At 40.5% G+C, this 21696-nt stretch overlaps 1 protein-coding gene across 2 annotated transcripts; it reads right to left on the bottom strand.

Moving 5' to 3' along the window:
* Positions 1-748: 748 nt before the first annotated feature.
* Positions 749-20485, bottom strand: LOC117825282 (tripartite motif-containing protein 3-like). 2 transcript variants are annotated; one of them, XM_034701034.1, is made up of 14 exons: positions 20443-20485; positions 19937-20070; positions 9236-9408; positions 8340-8580; positions 7365-7516; positions 7071-7251; positions 6249-6978; positions 5984-6087; positions 5730-5897; positions 5472-5640; positions 3746-3805; positions 3441-3511; positions 2969-3109; positions 749-2876 (listed from the first exon to the last, which is right to left on the bottom strand). In XM_034701034.1, the coding sequence occupies exons 3-14, from the start codon at positions 9379-9381 to the stop codon at positions 2724-2726; spliced, it is 2316 nt and encodes a 771-aa protein (XP_034556925.1). In that variant the 5' UTR covers positions 9382-9408; positions 19937-20070; positions 20443-20485; the 3' UTR covers positions 749-2723. The 2 variants fall into 2 exon arrangements, with proteins under 2 accessions (XP_034556925.1, XP_034556924.1); XM_034701033.1 differs by lacking the exon at positions 20443-20485 and having other exon boundaries at positions 19937-20088.
* Positions 20486-21696: the final 1211 nt, after the last annotated feature.

The following is a 21696-nucleotide window of genomic DNA, read 5'->3' on the forward strand; positions in this document are numbered from 1 at the left end:
CTGTCCCCTCTGACCCGATGAGGTGCTTTGCTCAGGACTGTAGTCCGGATCAGAGTCTATAAAGCTCTCACCACAGGGGCTCTGACAAGCAGAAGAATGAATGACATTTACTAAGTCCTACAGAAAATGCATATGTATTGTAGCGTCCGTCCGTACGCTGTAGGGATGACGAGCCGATTCGTGAACACGTTGATCTTTAATAACCGGTCACTGTCGGCCGTGATCACGACAACCAACAAAACAACAATCAATGTTTGAATGAATGAAGAACTTCTCTTGTCTCTCCTCTCTCCTGCTCACACACTCTACACCTCTCCTGATGCCTTCACTAACCGTCAACACTGTAGGAATTAAGAACATCTACACTGAACACGTTTAACAAACAGTAGAGCTGTTACAGTATTATATGTGTTATAATTTTTCTCCCGATATCGTGTCACTGGTACAACTGGATAATGCTAGAATGACAGTTGTGAGTAATAACAGCAGCCATGTTTGTTTGTGTTTTTAACTTTCACTATGATAATGTTTTGGTGAGGACTTTTTTATGAATCATGACTATTTAGTCTAAATGCAACCACTACCTGTTCGGACCTCACTTCTAAAACATATTCTGAAGTTACTCTTCTCTTTAAAAAATCTTCAAACCTAAACTTATGAATACTGTAAGTTTTAACATTGCCCACTGTTCCACTGAGTTGATAATTTCCTTGTAGGACCATTTACTGACTAAATCATGTGCAACAACTCAGTAAACCATGTGCTTTTATTACCAGTGCATATTCATAGAGAAAACAATATAGTTTGTATTGGTGTGACACAAACAGCATACAATTAAATGTATCAGACACGTCATAAAGGTGAGCCTCTGACTCTATAAAGAAGTCAGTGGGCTCCTGTTTGGCAACAAGTCAACAAGAGATCAAGTGCATGAGAAGGAACAGCTTCCTGGTTAAAGAACTGGTGAACCTGGGTCATATCCTGTAGCTCATTCAGAGTGAATGTTGGTTTTCAGATGTTTAACACAGTGCTGAGGGTGATCATTTCCAGACCAGGAAGTTGCTTTCTTCATGCAACTGGTCTCTCTTCTGCTGTGGCACCAGGTTTTCTTATGATATTACACAGAATGAACACTAGGGGGAGGGGCAAGAGCAGAAACAGCTCCACATGTACAGGTTTGTTCTAGGTTTTCATGGCTTCATGTAGTGCAGGCAGAAACTTTGATTTTTGTCTTTTAGCAATACATTACAACGGTATCATGGGCAAGTGTATTCCTAAGTGTGGATGAGTTTGTTAGAAAATGTCATCTAATAAATTATCACAGAATTTGTCGCTGTTCCTTATGTAAAAGCCAAAAAACAAAAACAGCACTATAAAACAGAATTCATTTCCACCCAATTATTTATGATCTGGAATCAAATTTGCTCCTTAGGTCTCCCCAAAAAAAAATGTATACCATCCAAAAGAAAGAGAAATTAACATTGTTACACGGATGTGGTGGTTAAATTTGGATGTATTTCCTGAGATGTGTGTATTTTCTTCTGGTTTGTAACTGTTCACACTTTGATGAATAAAGCTCTATGACTGTTCAAGGCAAAACCATCGTATCATGAGCTTTAATATTCAGCCATTAATTCTGAACAGGAAACATTCTCTTATGACTATATCTAAAATTAAAACAAAGACTTGTTTGATGATTTGGAAAAGAGCTGCTCATGTGCACAAACACTGATCTGTATTATAGAAAAAATTTGGGGGAACAAAAGGAATTCTGCTTTAAAGTGAAGTTTCTCTTACAGGTAAAGGGATAAAGTATATAAAGCTCTAAAGAAAATAAACAACATAAATTTAGAAAAATAATTTGTAAAGGCTAGTGTAAAAGCTAGTGTATAAAATAAAATAAATTAGCGTTTTTTTTTTTCATTTTGTTTTTTTTCTCCCTTTAAAACAACAGATATTAACAAAAAACAAAATTGTGCTGATTACATTAGCAATAAATATGACACTCTTCTTCTAAGCATGTGCTGTGTATGTTTAAAAAGCACACTTCTTAACAGCTGCCATACACACAGTTTTTTAAATCCTGGAGTCCTTGATTTGACGCTGCTCTCTAAACAGCCATTAGGCTTTGTGTTTCAAAATCATAGCACATACATACAGTGATCTAATATACACAATATACATTTATGTTGTATATACAATACATACAGCAAATCAATGCACAGATGGTGATGACATTTCTATGTGAGATACCAGTAAATAAGAAATCTTACATTTCATTGCTGAAGAAGCGTAGCACTGTTCATTTCACTGTAAGCATTAACTAGTTCATGAGAAAAGCAACCGGTGTGTACACTGTGTTGTTGGCTAGGCATTAAGATAAAACAAAACTTCATGCATTTGGACAAGTTATGGCTCATTGAATACTTTAATCTATCTCCTACCCTGCCCGGCCTTTAATAGTTCCAACATTAGGATGTTAAACCAGTCCAAAGTGTTATGTTCATTACATTTGCCAAGGATGCTACATTGCCCAACTTTAAAAACACCTTTAAATACACATCATAAGGAGTAAACTCAGGATCAGACACTTATTTATATCCAGGAGATCAGCTGATATGCACATCAAAAGGCTGTGTTGTAAAGGTCTTTGCACCCTGTGGAATACATTAGTTGTGTCGTTGTCAGTGCTTTCAGTGGTGGAAAATGGCCATCTTAGGTCTTTACTGCAGGTAGCGGTACACCTTAAAGCAATGGTTCCCAGAGTCCGCCACCGCCACATGACCGTCAGAGGTGAGGGCCAAGCCCTGGGGGCCATAAAGGGGGTCTGCTGATGTGTTGATGTAGGACAGGAAGGACCCTGAGCTGTCAAACACCTGGTTGGTTACACAGCACAGAGGAAAACAGTGAGTTACTATTTGCAAACTTTCTCTCCACATTAAATGAGACGTACTTTACTCAGACCAACCTGGATCCGGCTGTTGCCCCAATCAGCCACAATGATATTTCCATTGGAATCCACAGCCACGCCTGTTGGAGCATTGAACTGTCCGTTTCCCTCTCCATGGGAGCCGAATTTAAACAGGAACTCCCCATCAGCATTGTACACCTGACAGGAAGAGGAGGGAGAGAATGACATTGCTTTTAGAGAGATCAGATAATCATGTTGAGAATCTAAATCTAAAACAATACACCAAGTTAGACACCAAACGTGTTTATTTTTGCTTTGTGTTAGTTATTACTCAAAGTCATATTTTCACATTTACATTTTGGGTTGATTCTGCCTTTTTTGTTTGAACTGGGTGATTTTAAAATGCATTAACTGAAAGTTTCAAGGGTTAAAAACAATAAATGTTTTTCCTGGGACCCAGTTATTCACAATACTTGCAATGCAGCTTGACTATCATGAAGAATATACACAGATACTTGCAAAGCCATACCTTGACTGAATGGTTATGAAAGTCTGTTACCACGATTTCATTTTTGTTATTAACAGCCACAAAGTGAGGACCTGGAAGCAACAGGGGAGACAGAGAGCGGAAGAGAGAGAAGATGAGTCATCTGCTGTTTTACAACATACCAGAGGAAGTTCCACACTATTTTGGGACTTTCAACAAAAACACACAGTGGTCACTGAGAGACTCAGAAGGTGACAGGGACAACACATGAGACACAGTGCAACATGTAAAAAAAAGAGCAAAGATGAATTTTCTTAGTTCACATTCACATGGGATTCATTACTTACTGAAAGCAGGGCCAGATTTACTAAGCTTTTGTTCCAGTGCAATGTTTGCACCACTTTTTTCTAAAAGAAAAGAAAAAGGTTCAAGTGAGAAATGAAACTGAAAGAACGTGTGAGATTCTCTTTGTGCAACAACAAAAACTGCATCAATAAGGATTTCATTAATGCAGATAAATCCTATTAACAGTCATTAGTTGTTCCATGAAAAATGTGTGCAAAAGGCAAAGCAAAAAAGACAATCATTTCTCATGCATTAATGTGCAATATGAATATTGGCCTCTTTGCAACTCTGATCAGCTGCATTTTTTTTAATGCAAACTTAAAATACAACAGAGAAGAATCATTACCTGTGCACTGATAACAATCATTAAAAAAGTAAATACACATGCTCATAATAGTTGAACCCTGAAACAAAAGGTGTCTAGAAACTAGGGATGCACTGATCCGATCCTGGTATCGGCTAGATCGGACTCAAAAAGCTAGATCGCTTATAGGTGACAAAGTGTCAATATATAGTGCCAATCCATATGGCAGATCTATTCATCTCAATTCTATGCTTTTCTCTGTTTACAACAGTGGCGGTTCTGGGGAGGGGCCAACAGGGGTCAGTGCCCCTGTAAAACTGAACCTGGACCACCCTGTGGCCCTCCCTCCACACCAAAATAATATTATACAATAAAAAAAGCTTCTGTATAGCGCCAATGTTACAGGCGGAACACATGCGTGTGGCACCTGGTTCCAGTCCCTTAGAGCGCTAAGGGACTCATGTTGAGTGTAAACAGCCAAACAGCTGCTGTCAGTCTGCATTTTGATATAGTACACAGTAGTATAAATGACTAGTATATAGTGATGCACTGATGTTTTGCCAGTTTGTTCTCAGCCGGTCCTCGCCCTTCTCAGTCTCTTTTGTCAGGATTGAATGTGTCCCACTGACAACACCCTTGGCTCCAGCCTGGCCCCCCCCCAGTAAAACTGGTCTAGAACCGCCACTGGTTTACAATAGCCATGTGCGTCTCCTACGTCATCAGCGTCTCTATAAAATGTGCTGCTGATCAATGTTGTCACAGTATCAGACGCGGAGATGGGAAACAGTAAGGGCAAAGCTTGGTAGAGTAACAATGTATTCAATGATTTTAATCCCAGCCACAGGTTCACTGTACTTCTGTGGGAAACACTACGTTGACATATTTTTTATTTTCTCATTTGAAGCAGTTTTTTTAATACAGAATATTTAATTCCTCTTATCCACTGCTGAGGTTTACAGTTGAATTGTAATATCTGTTGGTTATGAAGATTAACTCACCAAACTCCTGGTACACATTTATAATCTCTTGAATGATGATACTGTCAGTTTAAAAATGTTTACTTTATTTTGGTTTACAAAGTCAGAAAAGCCTGAAGTTGCCAAAACATGATTCTATCCTCACATTAAGGAATAGAGATTGTTAAATCAATACCAGGATCGGATCGGCAGATACCAAAGCCCAGGTATTGATATCGGTATCTGGACCTAAAAAGTGGGATTGGTGCATCCCTACTAGAAACATGCAGATCACTTGAAAAAATAACAGTTCAACATTCCTGTGAAGAATGAAACATAATCAAATCTGTAAATCTGGCCCAACCACATGCCTTGAAGCATGAGTGACGCTCAGTGTGCGTCGTATCTTTCTCCAATCATTTCATCAGCAAATGAGGGTGGGTACTTGTATTTAGTTTTCCACAGTACCTGCAAAGTGTCTGTCTGATGTCCCTCTAGCTCCAAACTTTGTCACCAGCTTCCCATTTGATTGGAAAATAAATACACAGCAGGCCTTATTGTCAACCGTGATGATGTGTCCATTCTTATCCACAGCCACACCTTTGGGTCCCATTAGTCTCCCAGCACCTATTTTGCTCTGAAACAGAGAGACCGTTTATTCATTCAGTAGAGCGTTTGTAACTGTTGCAGTAAAAACATGTCTTGCATCAGGATGGGACCGCTTACCTTAAACTTTCCATCCGAGGAGAAGATACTGATCCATCTGTTGTCGTAGTCGGCTACAATTATATCACCGTTCATGTCCACTGTGACCCCTGTGGGGCGCTGCAGCTGCCCTGGTGAACGACCTCTGACCCCAAACCTCATCTTAAATTGGCCATCATTTGAGAAGACCTGAAAAAAAGAGAAAATGTATCTATTTTACACGTGAACAAAAACAGTTGCACTTGTATGGCAGCTCAGGTGAATGAGACACTGACCTGTATACACTGGTTGTTGCTGTCTGCCACCACGATGCGTCCGTTACTGGAGGTTGAGATGCCTTGTAGGTTTGTAAATTCTCCTTTATCTCGCCCCCTTGTTCCTGTTTGAAGACACAAGTCTCCTTCAGTACTTTGCATAAGTTAAGACATTGTACCAACCAGATCAGCTGTACTTTCCTTGTGTGTTTTGCTCTAGAGAAAAACATTATACCAATCATCTGTTTCCATACTTAACAACAGAGATAGCCATTTATTCACCCACCCACTCTGTAGATCAGCTCATCCTCGATGGGGTTTTCCTTCTTCTTGGTGGTGCTGTACATACTGGAGGGCCTGCGCACGGCCTTCTGTCGAACATGACCTCCTCCTCCGCTCGGAGACTTCACTCTTCTCTTCACGTCGTCTGGTGACTGCAGGACATCTGATGGCTTGACTGCACGCAAACGGAAAGGACTCCCCCTCACAGGCTGCTCATACAGCAGCAGAGAGAAGGTGAACTCTCCCTCTGAGCGGATTGTGTATCCAACCTCATAGGTGCCGTTCTTGTTGTCCGCCACCTCGGCTTCAGTGCGTGCTCCATCTGCAGAGACAATCTCTGCCCTCAGAGCAGCATTACCAGTCTTAACTAGTTCTCCATCTTTATCTTTAGTAGTGACTGTGACAGTAGTGTGCTGGCCAACGAGTGCATGTCTCAAGCCTTCGCCTGTAGCAACACTAGTGTGACCCACAGCCCCTGTGGTGATCAGAACTCCAAGGTTCTGTATGGAGCGCCTCAGCCCATCCGTCTCTACCTGGCACTCCAGGTGTCCATTTTCATGGGGATGCTCAGGGAAGGTGTGTCGCGCCAAAGCACTAACCCGCTCCCCCATCTGCTTCTGCACCAACAGGACCTCGGTGGCACTGCCATGGCTCAGGGCCTGCTCTGTGAAGTTACAGCTGCTCTGAATGTTCTCTTTGCCCTGAAGCAGAGCACTCAGCTGGGCTTGAAGCACCTAAGAATATCAAAAGAAGTCAGTGATGCCTTATAAAACCTGAATATTACAGCAGTTTGTTTTCCCCTCCATGAAATGAAAAGACATCTGACCTTCTGTTTGGTGCTGCAGATGTTTTCCACCTCAGTAATCAGAGCAGTCTTGCGTTGGTGTAAGGCTTTCTCTAGCTCGTCAAAAGTATTACTGATTTCAGTCACTGCCCCATTTTTACGCTCCGTAAGCTGTTTGGAGATCTCATTCACAAGCTCAATGGCACCTGTCAGCTGAGGTAATCTGCAAGAGGAAAGATAAGACGATGAACACAAAATATCACTTTACATTTCTAATACTCCAGAGATCTTCAGAATCATACAATTCATTACAGACTGAATCTCTGAAAATAGTACCTGTTACGAACAGCATCCAGCTGATTTTTAAGAGCTGACTTGTGCTGTTCCAGCACGTCCCTCAGAGGAACTGTCACATGTTCCCTGTGTTCTCCTTCTGTACACTCCAGACACATGGCTGTTTCACATGACTCGCAGTAAAACTCCATCACCTGCAGGTGGTGCAGTGGAACAAAGTACAGGTAAACCTCATTTTATAGTGGGTCATTTTACTTATAAGTTCAATGTGATGACAGGACTTTGTGGTTGATATACACCGTGTTTCAAATTGTTATGCAAGTTGCATTTTTGTGAATATTTTAAAAATGATGTTAACAGTCATTTTCAAATTTGTTTTCTCAACCCGACTGAGAACTTGTGGTCAATAATAAAGAAGATAATTTAAAGTGATGGCAAAAAATACAGCTCAAAAGAGCATCTTTGGAAAGCCATACAAGGTGCAGCACATAGTGTCAGCAGAGAAGTCATCAGAAACCTCACTAAATCAGTTTACCAGTGACCTCTGACCCTAAATGAAAGAAAAGGAGATTATATTGGACATTTAAGAAACACAACAATGTTTTAAAGACTTTAACAGTTTTATTTTGTACACAAATGTAAAGAAAACTGTTGTTTTTGTTGAAGTTTAAATACAGTTGTAGTAAATATTATTATTTTCAATCAATAGACCGTTGCCTAGTTTTTAATTTTCAAAAGTTATATGCTCTTATCACCAACTTGCATAATAATTTGGCAAGCTCATTTCTGAAGATTCCACATTTATTTAAAAATACAGCCAACGTACTTTGAAAAGCATCATTTTAACCACACAGTTGAAGAAATATATTCACTGTCTGACTTCTTGACAAATTTGAAAACAACTGTTAACATAGTTTTAAAAATATTCACAAAAAATGCAACTTGCATAATAATTTGGAACACTGTGTATATATATGACCAGCTAAATAACCGCTTTGATTCTTTCTTTGAGCTTACCTTGCCCTCGTGGTTGGGGCAGGAAAGAGGCTGGCAGGCCGTAGCTGCACTGGCCGACTCAAGAACATTACAGGCCTCAGGTCGGCTACACTCTGGGTCTCGTTGTAACACCTCCATCAGGTTTGTGATAAAGAAGTTGTTCTGCAGGGCTGCCACGCCCTTCTCTGGCAAAATAGAGGTCTGTCTGCAAACTGGGCAGGACAGTGTTAAGGACTGGGGAGGGATGTAGTTCTGAAGACATCTGTACAAAGACAAGACATGAGAGGAATGAATAGTAGGACAGTTGAAGACTCAGAAACCATCAAAAGGTGTGTAAATAAATGCAAAACATTTCTCAAACTTGAGATAAGATTCTGTTCCTTAAAGGTTTAATTGGGCACAACAGAGTGCATCAAACAGTTTAAACACAATTATTTAAGCAGGAGCATCACAGCTGTGGAAAACAACACTGTCCCAAACAAAATTCTGTCTGTTTTTTTTTCTTGTGGGTAAACTCTGAGTGGTTGGTGCTTAACATCATACAGAAGCCACAGTGATGAGAGAACAGCTTGAGTAAGTGGTGTAAAATTGGGCCATTGCACCACTTTGATGGCTCCCTGTTAACCAACGCACAGCAGGCAGAGCGAACACAGAAAAATATGATGTACTACATGTCCTCTCTTGTATGCCTAGTTTCTCAAATAAACATTATTATTGTAATTCTTGCTTTGAAATAGTTAAGACATTTATTTTTGTTTACTGTTCATCATTTTGTCTTGTATTTTCCTGTTTCACATTGTTTTCCTACCTTTAACTGTCCTTTTCATACATTTTTTGTCAGCCTCTTGAAAAGCTTTTTGGACTTCCCCATTAGAAGTACAAAAAACAAAGTTCAATAGATGCACTGGGGCACTTACTTCTCACAGAAGGTGTGCAGGCAGGGCAGGACCTTGGGGTTGTGATAATGGTCTAAACAGATGCTGCAGACCAGGAACTGTTTGTCTATCTGCCTGACCACAGGGCTGGTGCTGCCTGTCTCACGCTTGGCCATGGTGATGGACATTCAAATTGGGCACGAGGACCACTTAACCTGCACACACGGGATGAAAGAAGAAGAGGGAAGGTCAAGAAAGCCATGAGGAATATTCAGACAGGGAGGGGAGGGTGTGCCTTAGCAACATCCCTCCACATGGGCAGGGAACGAATGAGTCATATAATGCTGTTAACATCATAAAACCTCGTCATAGTCCTATGTCTGAGCATTTTATGCTCTCCTTCCTTTATGAAACTGTGTCAGTAGGTTGAGCTGCTTTTTTTTTGTAAATATCCTTATTGCCAGAGGTCGTTTGACTTTATGAGTGAAAATCCTAATTGAGTTAACGCTGTGGAAGAGGGATTTACTCCTCAGGGCAGAACTCTCAGCTGTGACAAATATGCAGTCTGGGAGCCAACATGTCTGTATTTACAGTCGTGTTTGAAGTGTACTATTTAAAAACACATTCAAGTATTCCTTCTACAAAAAAGCTTTAATGCATCAGCTTTAATGTGCATCTCTTTGTGTTCAGGTTTCTATAATTTGAAATTGTATCACTGGGTCATGCCCAGATTATCTCAGTCTGCAACCAACATGTACATCTGTCATCTTGTACATAATGACATGAAGGATTAGATGGACTCAGAGTTTCATCTATTGTTGTGAATATTTCAGCCATGGGTCTCCTGTAGTGATTAGCATGTTTGTAATTGAACATTAGCATTTATGTTTGATTCAGCAGAAATAGAAGCAGTATATTTTTGGCCTGTGTTTGAAATTATTTTCTCTGGTGATCTGCTGATACCCATCATCAGGGAACTGAAACACAACAATAGTAGAGCTCATCATGAGCCACTTGGTTTTTGTAGTTTTCATTTCCTCTAATAGGATGCTCCTGTTGTCACAAACAATGGGTGTCACGCACATCCCTCTGAAAACCTCATTGCATTTTGAAGTCAGGTTCAACTTCTGGATTTCATAACATCTGAATTTTAAGCATTACTACAGTAAAAACGCATGGACTGATATTTTTGAGTCATTCCTGGCATGAAAAGCTTTGAGTGGATGAATAACAGTAAAAATCAGCAAAAAAAAAAGGGTCATTCATTGTTTCAAACTAAAGCAATACAAAATCTTCATGTAAATTTGGACTTTTGAAAATTGCAATGTACTTCTCTGTATAAACAGTGGTTGTAAAGTTGGCAAACTGAGATACCACTGGGGCAAGATGTGAATATTTTCCTCCGCCTTTGCTCCTTTTCTTACATTGTACATTTGTAACAGCAGTAAGCAAAGTCCTGCCTGGCTCTGTGCTCAGGAGTTTGCAAAAGAAACATTAAATCAATAATCATAAATGCTCAGAAACTTCATTCAAACAAAGATCAGAGAAAGTCCAGTTGGCTGAGTGACATATGTTTGATTTAATACATTGCACAAATGCCAAACTATCGTCATCTGCTGCCCATTGTATCAAACATACACACTTGGAAAGGATTATTTACAGTGTATACATCAAAAAACACTTTCTGGATCAAGAATGTAAAAACTAGGAAATACAATCAAAACTATGTCCTTTTATATTCAAATTGAAAGACCAAGATCACAAGGACATGATATGCATTAGTTTTGAGTCTTAACTGTAATTATCACAGCCATCATCACTTACTCAATTGAAATTCAAAGAATAAAGTAATAAAACAAACCTAAAAGAACAGCTGAGTTTTTCTTGGTCTTAAAACAGTTTGCCTAATAAACAGACAAACCTGTGAGCCCATCTCGTACAGCTCTGACAGATGTGTCAGGTACCCCTCCTGTGCAAACAGTGTGCCTGAACACCTGATTCAGATCAGGCTAATCACATCTATCTAATATGGAGACTGGATCTGGTGAATGTATAGAGTATTAGAGAAGAGGCCTTATTCTAAACATCAGCAAATCTGACTTTAGGGTCAACCAGCAGCTTGCATCACCTTAAAAGTATGGCTACTTCACCATGGCATGCCAATCTCGTATTATGTTGAACTAAAACATTTGGGTGTTAGAACTTACTATATAGCTTTAACAGTCTGTTAGTCTGCACTAATTGAAACAACCCTGATCATTAATGTAATTACTGGGAGGCTTTAGACTAACCAGCTGTGCGTCACCAACTGTAATCTCTAATACATCCATGTACAGTTACTCATGATACCCTACCTTTTTTTCTCTGGCTTTCAACAATTCAAGCAATCAAAATCTTAAGTATACAACTACAGATATGGATATAAGAATAGCATATGTATCATACTTGTCATACACTAAAAGAACACAGGAAATAAAAAAAAGACCAGAGCAGAGTTTATATAAAAAAGCTCCATTCAACTCAGAAGACTCACTATTTGCATATCTGCAAATCTTACTATTCCCTCCTTCCGATTCATCATCTAAGTCTTCTTAATCCTAAGAAAGCACACAGATGTTTCCTCAGAAAGCACTGTGAACTCACCCATCTCCTCCTTGTGCGTCACAGCCACAGCCTCATGACTGTACAACTCTTCAGCCTCGCCTCATCTTTCATTCACCGCTCCAACAACAGGGTTTGTAATTTCTCCTTTGAGGTTGCATGAACAGAACTTGCTCTCTCAGTCTGTCCTGGGATGACGCTAACTATCCAGCCTGCACATGATGTAGCACTGAGAGCTAAAGCTTCCCACTCTGCCTTTCAGCTCTGAACAGTGCCTGACAAATATAGCTGAGGGCCTCTTTTCTTTGAGAGTAAGGAGAGGAAGAGGAAGCTTTAAAACGCCACTCCCCAAATTCCTCCTAGTTCCTTCCCTTGACTCCCAGCTGGCTGAGTTCAGGCACCACCTGTCTGTCTGTCTGTCTGTCTGTCTGTCTGTCTGTCTGTCTGTCTGTCTGTCTGTCTGTCTGTCTGTCTGTGTGTGTGTGGGGAGAAGGGGGAACCTCACAGTGAACTGGGTTGCTTGTCTCACATGAGCGAGCAGAGGCAGCTGTCCCCCTGAAACACAGAGTAGCGAGCTAACAATGACATTCCAGCTCACAGCTCACCGCCCCACATCTCTACCCTTTCCCTGCATCTCTTCTCCTTCTTTCTATTGTCCTCTCTTTTCCCTCTCCTCCTCCTCTCCTGCTCTCTCTTTCTCTCTCAACCACAAAAACGCACTCACAGCACCATCAGCAGGCCTGATCACACAAACAGACGTCCTGCAGATGGGGATTTTCTCAGGCACGCAAGCCTCATTGTTGCTTCTTGCCAAGTGATTACAAGGCCTACTGACTAAGGAGCTCTGCTGGGCCCTTTCACTGTCCGCACAACCAGCCTCTCTACCTCCCCCTCCTCTCTTGTCTCCTCATAAAAGCCCTCCCCTCCTTGGACTGTTTTCCTTTTTGCACAGGGTCTTACAGCAGCAGCTGAACGGTGACATCAGGAGGAAGCTTGAGGAAACCAAACCTTCAAGCTCCGCCCCTCTAGGCTGGCTGGCTGGCTGGCTGCTAAGGGTTACAACAGTCTCCCCCACCTTCCCTTCCCTTCCCTCTCTCTCTCTCTGCCTGTCCATTCCTCCAGCAGCCTCCAACAACTCAGTTCCTCCCACTCACAGACAGAGGATCTTTCTTTTAAAACAGCCTCTGCCTGACAGCAGCCCTAAGTAGTTGTGCATGTGCTTAGTGACAAGCTATTTAATAAAGGAGCAAAATAAACATTTAAGAAACAAACAGAAAAGACCAAAACAGCTGAATGGCTTGAATCACTGCAGATGCTCTACAAACAGCTTACACATGGATAAAGGAAGAATTGATATGTAGGGGAGAACTGGGTTGGTTGTCACACTTTTTACTGTTTTGATGATTGCTCATGATGAAAACACCTTTCAATAGTCATTCCTACATTAAATTGAAGCTTAAGGTGTTGGCTTGAAATGTGTATCCCTCTCATTTTCAAACTCATTATAACAAAGAAGCAATTAACTATCAGACACTCTGACACATTGTGACAACCAACCCCATCATGGAGAGGGTTGTCACACACTATGTGGTTGGTTGTCACACACTATAGGGTTGGTTGTCACACACTATGGGGTTGGTTGTCACAATGGTATTTCAATGGGAAAAATATTTTAAAAGAGGCAAGAAGGCAGAACTAAATTTGAAAGTTTTAATTGCACTGACAAGTGATAGGCCTACATAGCTTAATGCATTTTAACATAAAATGAGCAAGGAACATGAACAGGAAACACATCTTAGGCCAGCCTATATAACAACATAAAGAACAAAACAAATAGGCCGAACAATAATGGCCGACTCAACTAGGCATTACATGTGACAACCAACCCCAGAGAGAATGTGACGACCAACCCCAACTGGATTTTCTTTGCTAGCATCAAGGCTAACAACCTTGCTAGTAGCTAGCTAGCTAGCTAATAAAAATCTAAACTATAGCTTTCCCCTCACACTTTGTAAGGGTAACACTTGTTTTGTTATAAACCCATCGTTTAAAAGGCTAGAAGAAAAATACTAAGGAGCTGAATATTTACAATTTGACATGAAAAACACAAAAAGCCCTCTCACCTTAAGTTCAGCTATCTTACTCCAGAGAAGACTATGTTGGTGAGCTCTGATCCTAATTCTGGAAATGCCCATACCCCAATTTGAGAGACAGCGCCCTCTGGTGGCGAGATAAATAACAAATGTGCCAACCAACCTGTGTGACAACGAACCCCGTTCTCCCCTATTAATTTGTGCATTCTGCAAACAAAACAATTGCATGGGCTTTACTGAGATAAAACAGAAAGACCTGGAAATATCTCTAAGTATGTATTTGGAAAAGAAATGACAGACACACTTTGAAGTTAACTGAATTTTTTACAAAAAGATGTGGAAACCTTTTATATATTCTCCCCACTTGAGGAATGTACTGATCGAAGGGGACTAGCTGGGTGACTAATAACAGACTGTGGAGTTCATGTCATCTTGTTAAGCATCATTAATTTAAATGATAAATACTGTACTATTCACATTTGTATTTTTTACCTGTTACAAGCAAAGATATGTGGGGTTGGGGGATACTGAATGGAAGTGTACATGTCTCTGCAGATTGCTTACACTCCCAAATATGAAAAACACTGTTAAAAGATACAGCTTGCGGGCCTTTTGTAGTCAACATATTCCAAGATATGTGAATAACAAAACCCTCAGGCTAAAAAAAGCAGAAGTATGTTGAGTAAAGTAACAAAAATAGCTCTGATAGAATTATTAGACATACACTTACAGTGACAGCAGAGTGTAGACCAAAGACCTAGATCTGCAGCACACTGTAATGTTTGAAGTAGCATGTGACGAGATCCTCTTCAAAGCTCTGTCACGGGAACTGCATGATCAGCACTTCATGCAGATGAGGTCAGCTATCAAAGTCAGCATTCATCTGTGTTTTTTTCCCTCCTGTTCTGTATCTCTCTGTGTCACTGCAACATGTCACCTGAGGACAATCCACCGGGTGTGAATGTTGTTCGTAAACCCCACAAAGCATCTCTTTCCACTCTCACCCTGAATTACACTTAAGTAGCTTAAGGCACTCCTGCAGGCCCTGTCTGCCATCTGGATTACTGACACTGCGACTCAGACTAATATTACACCATCACACCCAGTCTCACAAAATCTGAGATGAAGCTTACACCAAATAAATGCATATCAACTCTGCCTATTATTTACTATTGCAGGTCAAAAGCTACTACCTCATGTAAAGTTGTGAGAGCAAAGGCTTGTCTATGGACTTGATCATAGGATCAAATTCCAGACTTGTTTATGTGCTAAATATGGGCTTCTCTGGTTTGAGTGGTTTAACTGGATTTCAGCAGTATGACCTCAAAGTGAGGGAAAACATTGATCTGAACTCATCACGAGTTCAGGTATAAGTCAGTCTTTAACTCTCCCACAAAGTGCTGATTGTTTCAGATGTTGTTGTTGTTGTTTTTGTTGATGTTGCTGTTGTTGTGTACTCAGAAAGACAGGGTTCACATATCGAACATTTCACTACTTTGTGAAGTGGAATGAACTAAAGAAAGACATGTTCTAGCTTCGTGACTAATGGATGGAATAAGTGATGTTATCTTTTGTGGAAGAGAATACGTCCCACTTAGAGTAACTCAAAAAGCCAGACTGATCGAGTTCTCTCACCCACAGGTCTTTAATAATTTATGAGAGCTATTACGTAACGCTCTGTGGAATGACCCTACAAATTATGACCTCTGCAGTAAGTCAGACTACCCCAGAAATGTTGTCCTTTTAGAAGTTCTTATGTGCAAAAAACATTTTCAAGTAGATTTTCAAGCTTCAAGTATAGTTGCTCCCTGGAGAAAATGTACTATGTGTTTTAAAATACATTCTTTGAGGGCTGAACTGTCAATACTAAAGATGAGATCTTTTGATGCTTTAAGCCGCACAAGTTAGGCTGAGACCTTGAAAACTCTTCAAGAAAAACTACAACCTCCCTCAATATTTTGGTTTGGTTTGAAATCATTATTCAGGACATTTACTCCTCATGAACTGATGCAGCAAAAATACATAAAACATGTTGAAGTAATGAACTGTATTCCACTGCTATGTACAAGTCTATTGTATGATTAACAAAGTGTAATCTCTGTCATATGATTCCACTGAAGCTGACTAATGAAATGATTGCCTGAGTGGAAAACTGTCCGGCGCTCTTTAAGCAAACTGTAATTTGTAGATTGTTAATATCACTCCCTCGCTCGCTGTCACGTCTCAGGATTCCAGGATGTTTGCACTCCAAGCGCCATAAAAAGTATTTTCCCTTCCACTCCTCTTTCCCTGTTTGATTAACAGACAAACTCATTTTCTACAGACTGCATGAAAGTCTCTCACAGTCACCTTTTACTGTTCTTTGTACCTGACTGTGTTAAATTATTCCAAACATTATCTGGAATACGTGCTTTGTATTTCTGTCCCTCACTGTGGCAACCTGCAGTGTATATCACATCAGTCAGACTGTGAGAGAGACTTCAGACTAAAGAGAGTCCCTAAAAGATGATCTGAGCCATCAGCTGCTTGCTGCACTTGTAAACAGTGGCCCAAGACTCAGTGACCTGAAGTAGGAAGTGTTGGCCCGCGATGATGTTCTGTCAAGATTGTGTCTAAATATAGTGTAGTTTATGTTTCCATCCACATCTGTTGTGTCCCTGCACATGAATGTGTCATCAGTAATTGTTCCTGCGTACGCTCAGCCTGAGCAGAAAGAATAAATTGTTCTCAGTTTCGATGAAACCAACATTTCTGACAGATTTAGCAGGACTTTTAGGAAGCATGTAGATTGTATTGAAGGGATTATTGTTTGAGTTCAAATAGAGGGCGAAACAGAGATACAAACTTTCAAAGATTCAAGTAATCTGAAATGTGCTTTCCTATTGGTAGTAAATCAATTAACAGTTTACAGGCCTGATGTAATCTTAAATCAGACACACACACCAACAACTGATTTCATTGGCCAATTTGATTCAGTTATATCCATCCAACAAACTGAGCACTGTTTCAGAGCCCTGTTAAAACAACCAGGCTGATGTACTGAAAGTGCATTTCTGTGTTTGGAAAGTGTTGAGTTGCTGTTGTAGGGACCAGTGAGGCTGCCCCCTGTCTACAGAAGGGTGACTCATCAGTCATTATTCACACAAATGATAATCCTGTGCTCCTCAAACTAACAAGCTCCCCTTACACCTCGCTGCATCACATGAAGGAAGCTGTCTCAATGCATCAGTTTCTGTCAGAGCGGTCATGGCAGGGGAGGATTGTTTCACAAAATTGAAGAAAAACTGGGGATATAATGTATGAAACCATTTACAACAGGACATATACATACAGGAATGTATGAACCCCCACTATGTCATATTCTGTGGTTTTTATGGAACTCATCTGATCAACAACGCTGCTCTAAGTTTGTTTTATGTGTTATGCTTGCCTGACCATAATTTGCCAACCAAGTATGCACATAACTAACACAAGGAAACTGTGAACATACTATAAAACACCCTATATTTCAAAAAGCATAATGTACTTTAACCAACTGTTACAGCTGCCTTTCTTCTGCCTCTGTCTGCAGACTGATAAGATCTGACAGCTAATGAGAGGAGAGGGGAGAAAGTGACCACATCGTGTACAGTACAGTAGTCAGCAGAATTTTTAATCAACACTGACACAAAAAGCGAGTCAGGGGACATCTGTGTCTGTCCCTGCGAGCCCACTTTCACAAAGGCTGGTATAGGAGACAATGCGGCATGCAGGCAGCGTGTCTGCAGACACAACATGCACTGCAGATTTATTAAAGGTCGATCAGTGCACCAGCTCAGGCCCCAGAGAGCCTCCTTCACCTGCAGTCAGGGCTGCACACTGGCTGCAGCGTCTCATATGATGATTCAGACGTTCACTTGAGGTCTTATACATGTTGTCCTGTTTTAGTAAAATGATCAGTGTGTAGTATAAATAATTGATAGTCACAATTTCTACAAGGTATTCAGAAGTTATGATGAGCTGGATGGGAATGTGGCATGAAATCAAGAAGCATGTTTAGTATGATTAAATATTTCAGTAGTGAATGGTCTTGATGGACTCATATTAAGGAAGAAAATCCCAAAACATACATAGGAACAGTAACATTTAAACAACATGGATTTATACATATATCTTTGGGCCTCTTAACCTCTTAAGGTGGCTGTTACTTTATTTCTAGGGAAGAACTGTGTCATCTTTTTTGTCTTTAAATACTGTGAAGTACTCTGAGATGTTTGAGGTACGTTCTTCAATAAAAATAAAATGGTATTCATGTTCAGGGGCTGAAGTTTACAGACCTAATAAATTATAAACCCTAAACATCTCTCTCTTGTGAAAATGAAGCCTTTTTTCTTGAAATTAGAAATATTGTTGATAGAGTTTCATGTAATATTAATTTAAGACTGTACGAGATCATCTCTGATGTGATCACATTGCTTATGATGCCTCACAATCAGAGCTTAAAGAAAAGGGCCTTATCCAGTGAAAATGCTGATTTTAATGAAAATTGATTACCCTAAACATGTGGTCCAGGGAAATCCATTTACAGAGAGGGCCGTTTCACAGCCTGATGATTGGCTTTGATCAAAAGCTACACCTTATACATTAGAATGAGCTTATTGATCAACCTTCATCATCATTATTGGGAGATGGTTACTGATCTAAAGAGAAGCCATACAGCATCAAATACTTTTTGGTTTAAAGTAACTGATCATTGGGGTGATTTAGAAAACAAATCTGATGTACTTTCTTAGATTACTTCAGAAAGTGTTGTTTCACTTAAATCTTAAATTTTAAAGACAAGACAAATGAATGATCTGAAGTGATATTGAATCAGATATTTTGGCTTTTACCATTTGGCGCATTTAGGAGGAAAATGTTCAAAGTGAATGTTGCTGTGATTGCTCTCATTTAAGGGAGTGTGATATAACCTGCACTTTCAGTGATTAATCATCCTATCAATCATTCTATTCAGCACTATGAGAGACTGCTCTTATTTATGGGTGCACAGTATATTGATAAACTGGATACATCTTCATTACAGCAACATATCTGTATCAAAGGTTGTATCTATTCACTGCTAAAATGCAATCTAAAGATTCAAAATGAGAATTCAGAATGTACCAGCACAGAATATAGCTTTCTATGAGACCCTTAACTGAGACACCAAGCCCATGTACACATGCTGACTGATACTGTGAGACATGCAACCACTGCTAAGTATCTGCCCTCAGGCTCAGCATCCAGGAGTGTCTGCAGCCTCCCAGTGACCCAGAGCAGACAGTCGACAGAGCAAAACCAGCCCAACATCTCCATCAAAGATTGAACTTGTACATAGCTCCACACAAAGATAAGCCATCCCTCAGAACAAAGGGTCGATCAATAAGGAACCACTAAAACATCTACTCACATCTACCAGGCCTGAGGTATGAAAATGATGCATTGGCTGCTGTTGCTGCAGTACAATGCAACACAGACTCCCAGAATGACATGGCAAACAACACGCTGATTCACATGTGGCTCACATTGCCTCCTAGCAAAACAGCCATTAGAAATTCAGATCAGAAAACCAGTGAGAGATCACTAATCCTCTAAACAAAAGAGCATGTATGCTTGATTACAGAGCCCAGCCCTCAGACTGCAGCACAGATGCCCACCTGCCACAGAGCCGGCAGCCAGGCCCGCCTAGGAGCTAAAATGGAGAAGTGTGTGGGCTGGCTGAGGAAGCATAAAAGAATCACAGCACAGTTTTAGTGCAACAGTTGCTCTTAAATGAAGCTGGAATCATTTGCTTCTTGTTTTTCATGGCTGATGAATACAAAAATAGAATATTCAGAGACACAGAGGCATCATTGTTAATAAGTACAGTACCTCTGATGCACAGATGCTTGATGAGATGGTGAGATCAATAATTCATCTATTCCCATTCCAGTCATTGTATTATTTAGGATTCCCCCAAAATGGCATAGACAGGATGAGAAAGCAGAAATACGACACCATAAAGAGAAGTGAAAGAGCAGATTGTACTCACATGAATTCCCAACAGGAGGGAGAGGAGTGTCAGCATAGCAGGCCGAGAGAGAGAAAGCTTCCCATTGTCAGAGACCCAGTCCTCCACAACACAATCCAAAGAGCAGGCGACAGAAAGGAAAGGGCAGGGTCTGTCTGCGAGAAGAAGGGACAGTAAGGAAGAGGAGAAGGGAAAGGAGGAGATTAGAGGAGTGGCCTACAAGTAGCATTGGTTGGATGCCTGGTGGGAGGAGTAAGAGAACCCAATAGCTCATGGAGGGGGGCAGGGAAAATGCAAATGAGGTGAAATCTCAGGAACTGACTGAGGGAAACGGTCTGTCTGGTGCAAAGGGGTTTGACTACCTTTAATACCGCCCAGTTCCCTTAAAAGGACAAAAGATGCAGCTCATTTCCTTAAAGCTTTGAATTAGTGGAATAGAGAGAATCATGCACTTTAAGAAAACAAAAGGAAAAAAATGCTGAATAAAAGAGGTGGGCAGTCATAAAATCAACTGGAGTATAGCTTACAGTTTCAAAGCAAAGTTTGTAGTAACATTTTTTAAAATGAGGCATCATGCAGCCTGGGTTTTAGCAATTTATACTAAAAACAGGAGGGTTTTTAATTACTATGTTGGGTTTTTAAAGCCAGGAGAATGAGTCCTTCCTGCTCAGCTGTGATTGATTTTGTTAATTGGGTGAAGTCAGGTGGTGGGACAGGGGTTAATGTTGGGGCACTTGATGAGTCAGCTGAGATATTAGATACAAGGCTGTAAAAGATGTAAGGAGCTTGGAGAGAAATGATTTACAGAAATTGGGTGGTTCAAGAAAACAGCAGATTATTCCTATCAGTGGGTGTATTTGTAGGAGAGTGGGGGATGGGCTGATAGATGCTCAAGGTAAAGTCTAATGAGAGAGAGAATAAACAGAGACAGGGATGATTGAAGAGAAGGAGCCTCTGTAATATAACGTGGATGCACTGTGTGAGGCTGCTGAGGTGCTGCAGGCGGTGGGGAGTTTGTTATGGGGGGTGGGGCTTTTGGGTGAGAGGCAAACACAGTCATCTCTGGGTTTTTATTCTGCAATGTGGAGTTGCCATGGCGACTGCTTCCATCGTAGTTAAGTCAAGATGGCTGCTGCAGTCTGGCAGAAGCAGCAGCGAGCAGGTCACACAGCACACACTGTATGGTAGCCCTCACAGCCGAGGCGAATACCCACTGATGACGCAAGGATCCAGTTTTCTGAATATTTAATCACATATTGTTGGCATATCTGGTTTTAAACAAAGATTTTACAACATAATTAATCCAACATTGAGTCAAAAGCTTTATATAGTCAGTCCTTAATGCTGCATTTTCAGTTTAGAACAGGGCCAGGACCAAAAGCATTAACTCTACAGGGAGTACAAATGGGAAAGATCACTGCTGTATTAATGTTATGTAGTTCAAAATAACTATCATGATAGATGAACATGAGATGACCTCAAGAGAGAGACTTTAACAGTTTTCCAGCAGACTAATAAATGGCCATGACACAGTTATTTTCAAGCATGCTTTAAAATCTTTCCTAACAACCATCGCAGTGGAAAGCTCAACCAGTAGACCTCAGTTTGTGTTGTATTTCTAAGTTCATATATAGAGAACATATCACACCCATTTTAAAGTCACTTCACTGGCTCCCAGTCCATTTTACAATTGATTTCAAAATGATGATGTTGACTTTTAAAGCTCGTATAGGGGGTCAGCTCCAGACTACATTGCTGACCTCTTGACTCCCTACGAGCCA

The sequence above is a fragment of the Notolabrus celidotus genome, chromosome 14 (genome assembly GCF_009762535.1).
Source record: "Notolabrus celidotus isolate fNotCel1 chromosome 14, fNotCel1.pri, whole genome shotgun sequence".
NCBI classification, from domain to species: Eukaryota; Metazoa; Chordata; class Actinopteri; order Labriformes; family Labridae; genus Notolabrus; species Notolabrus celidotus.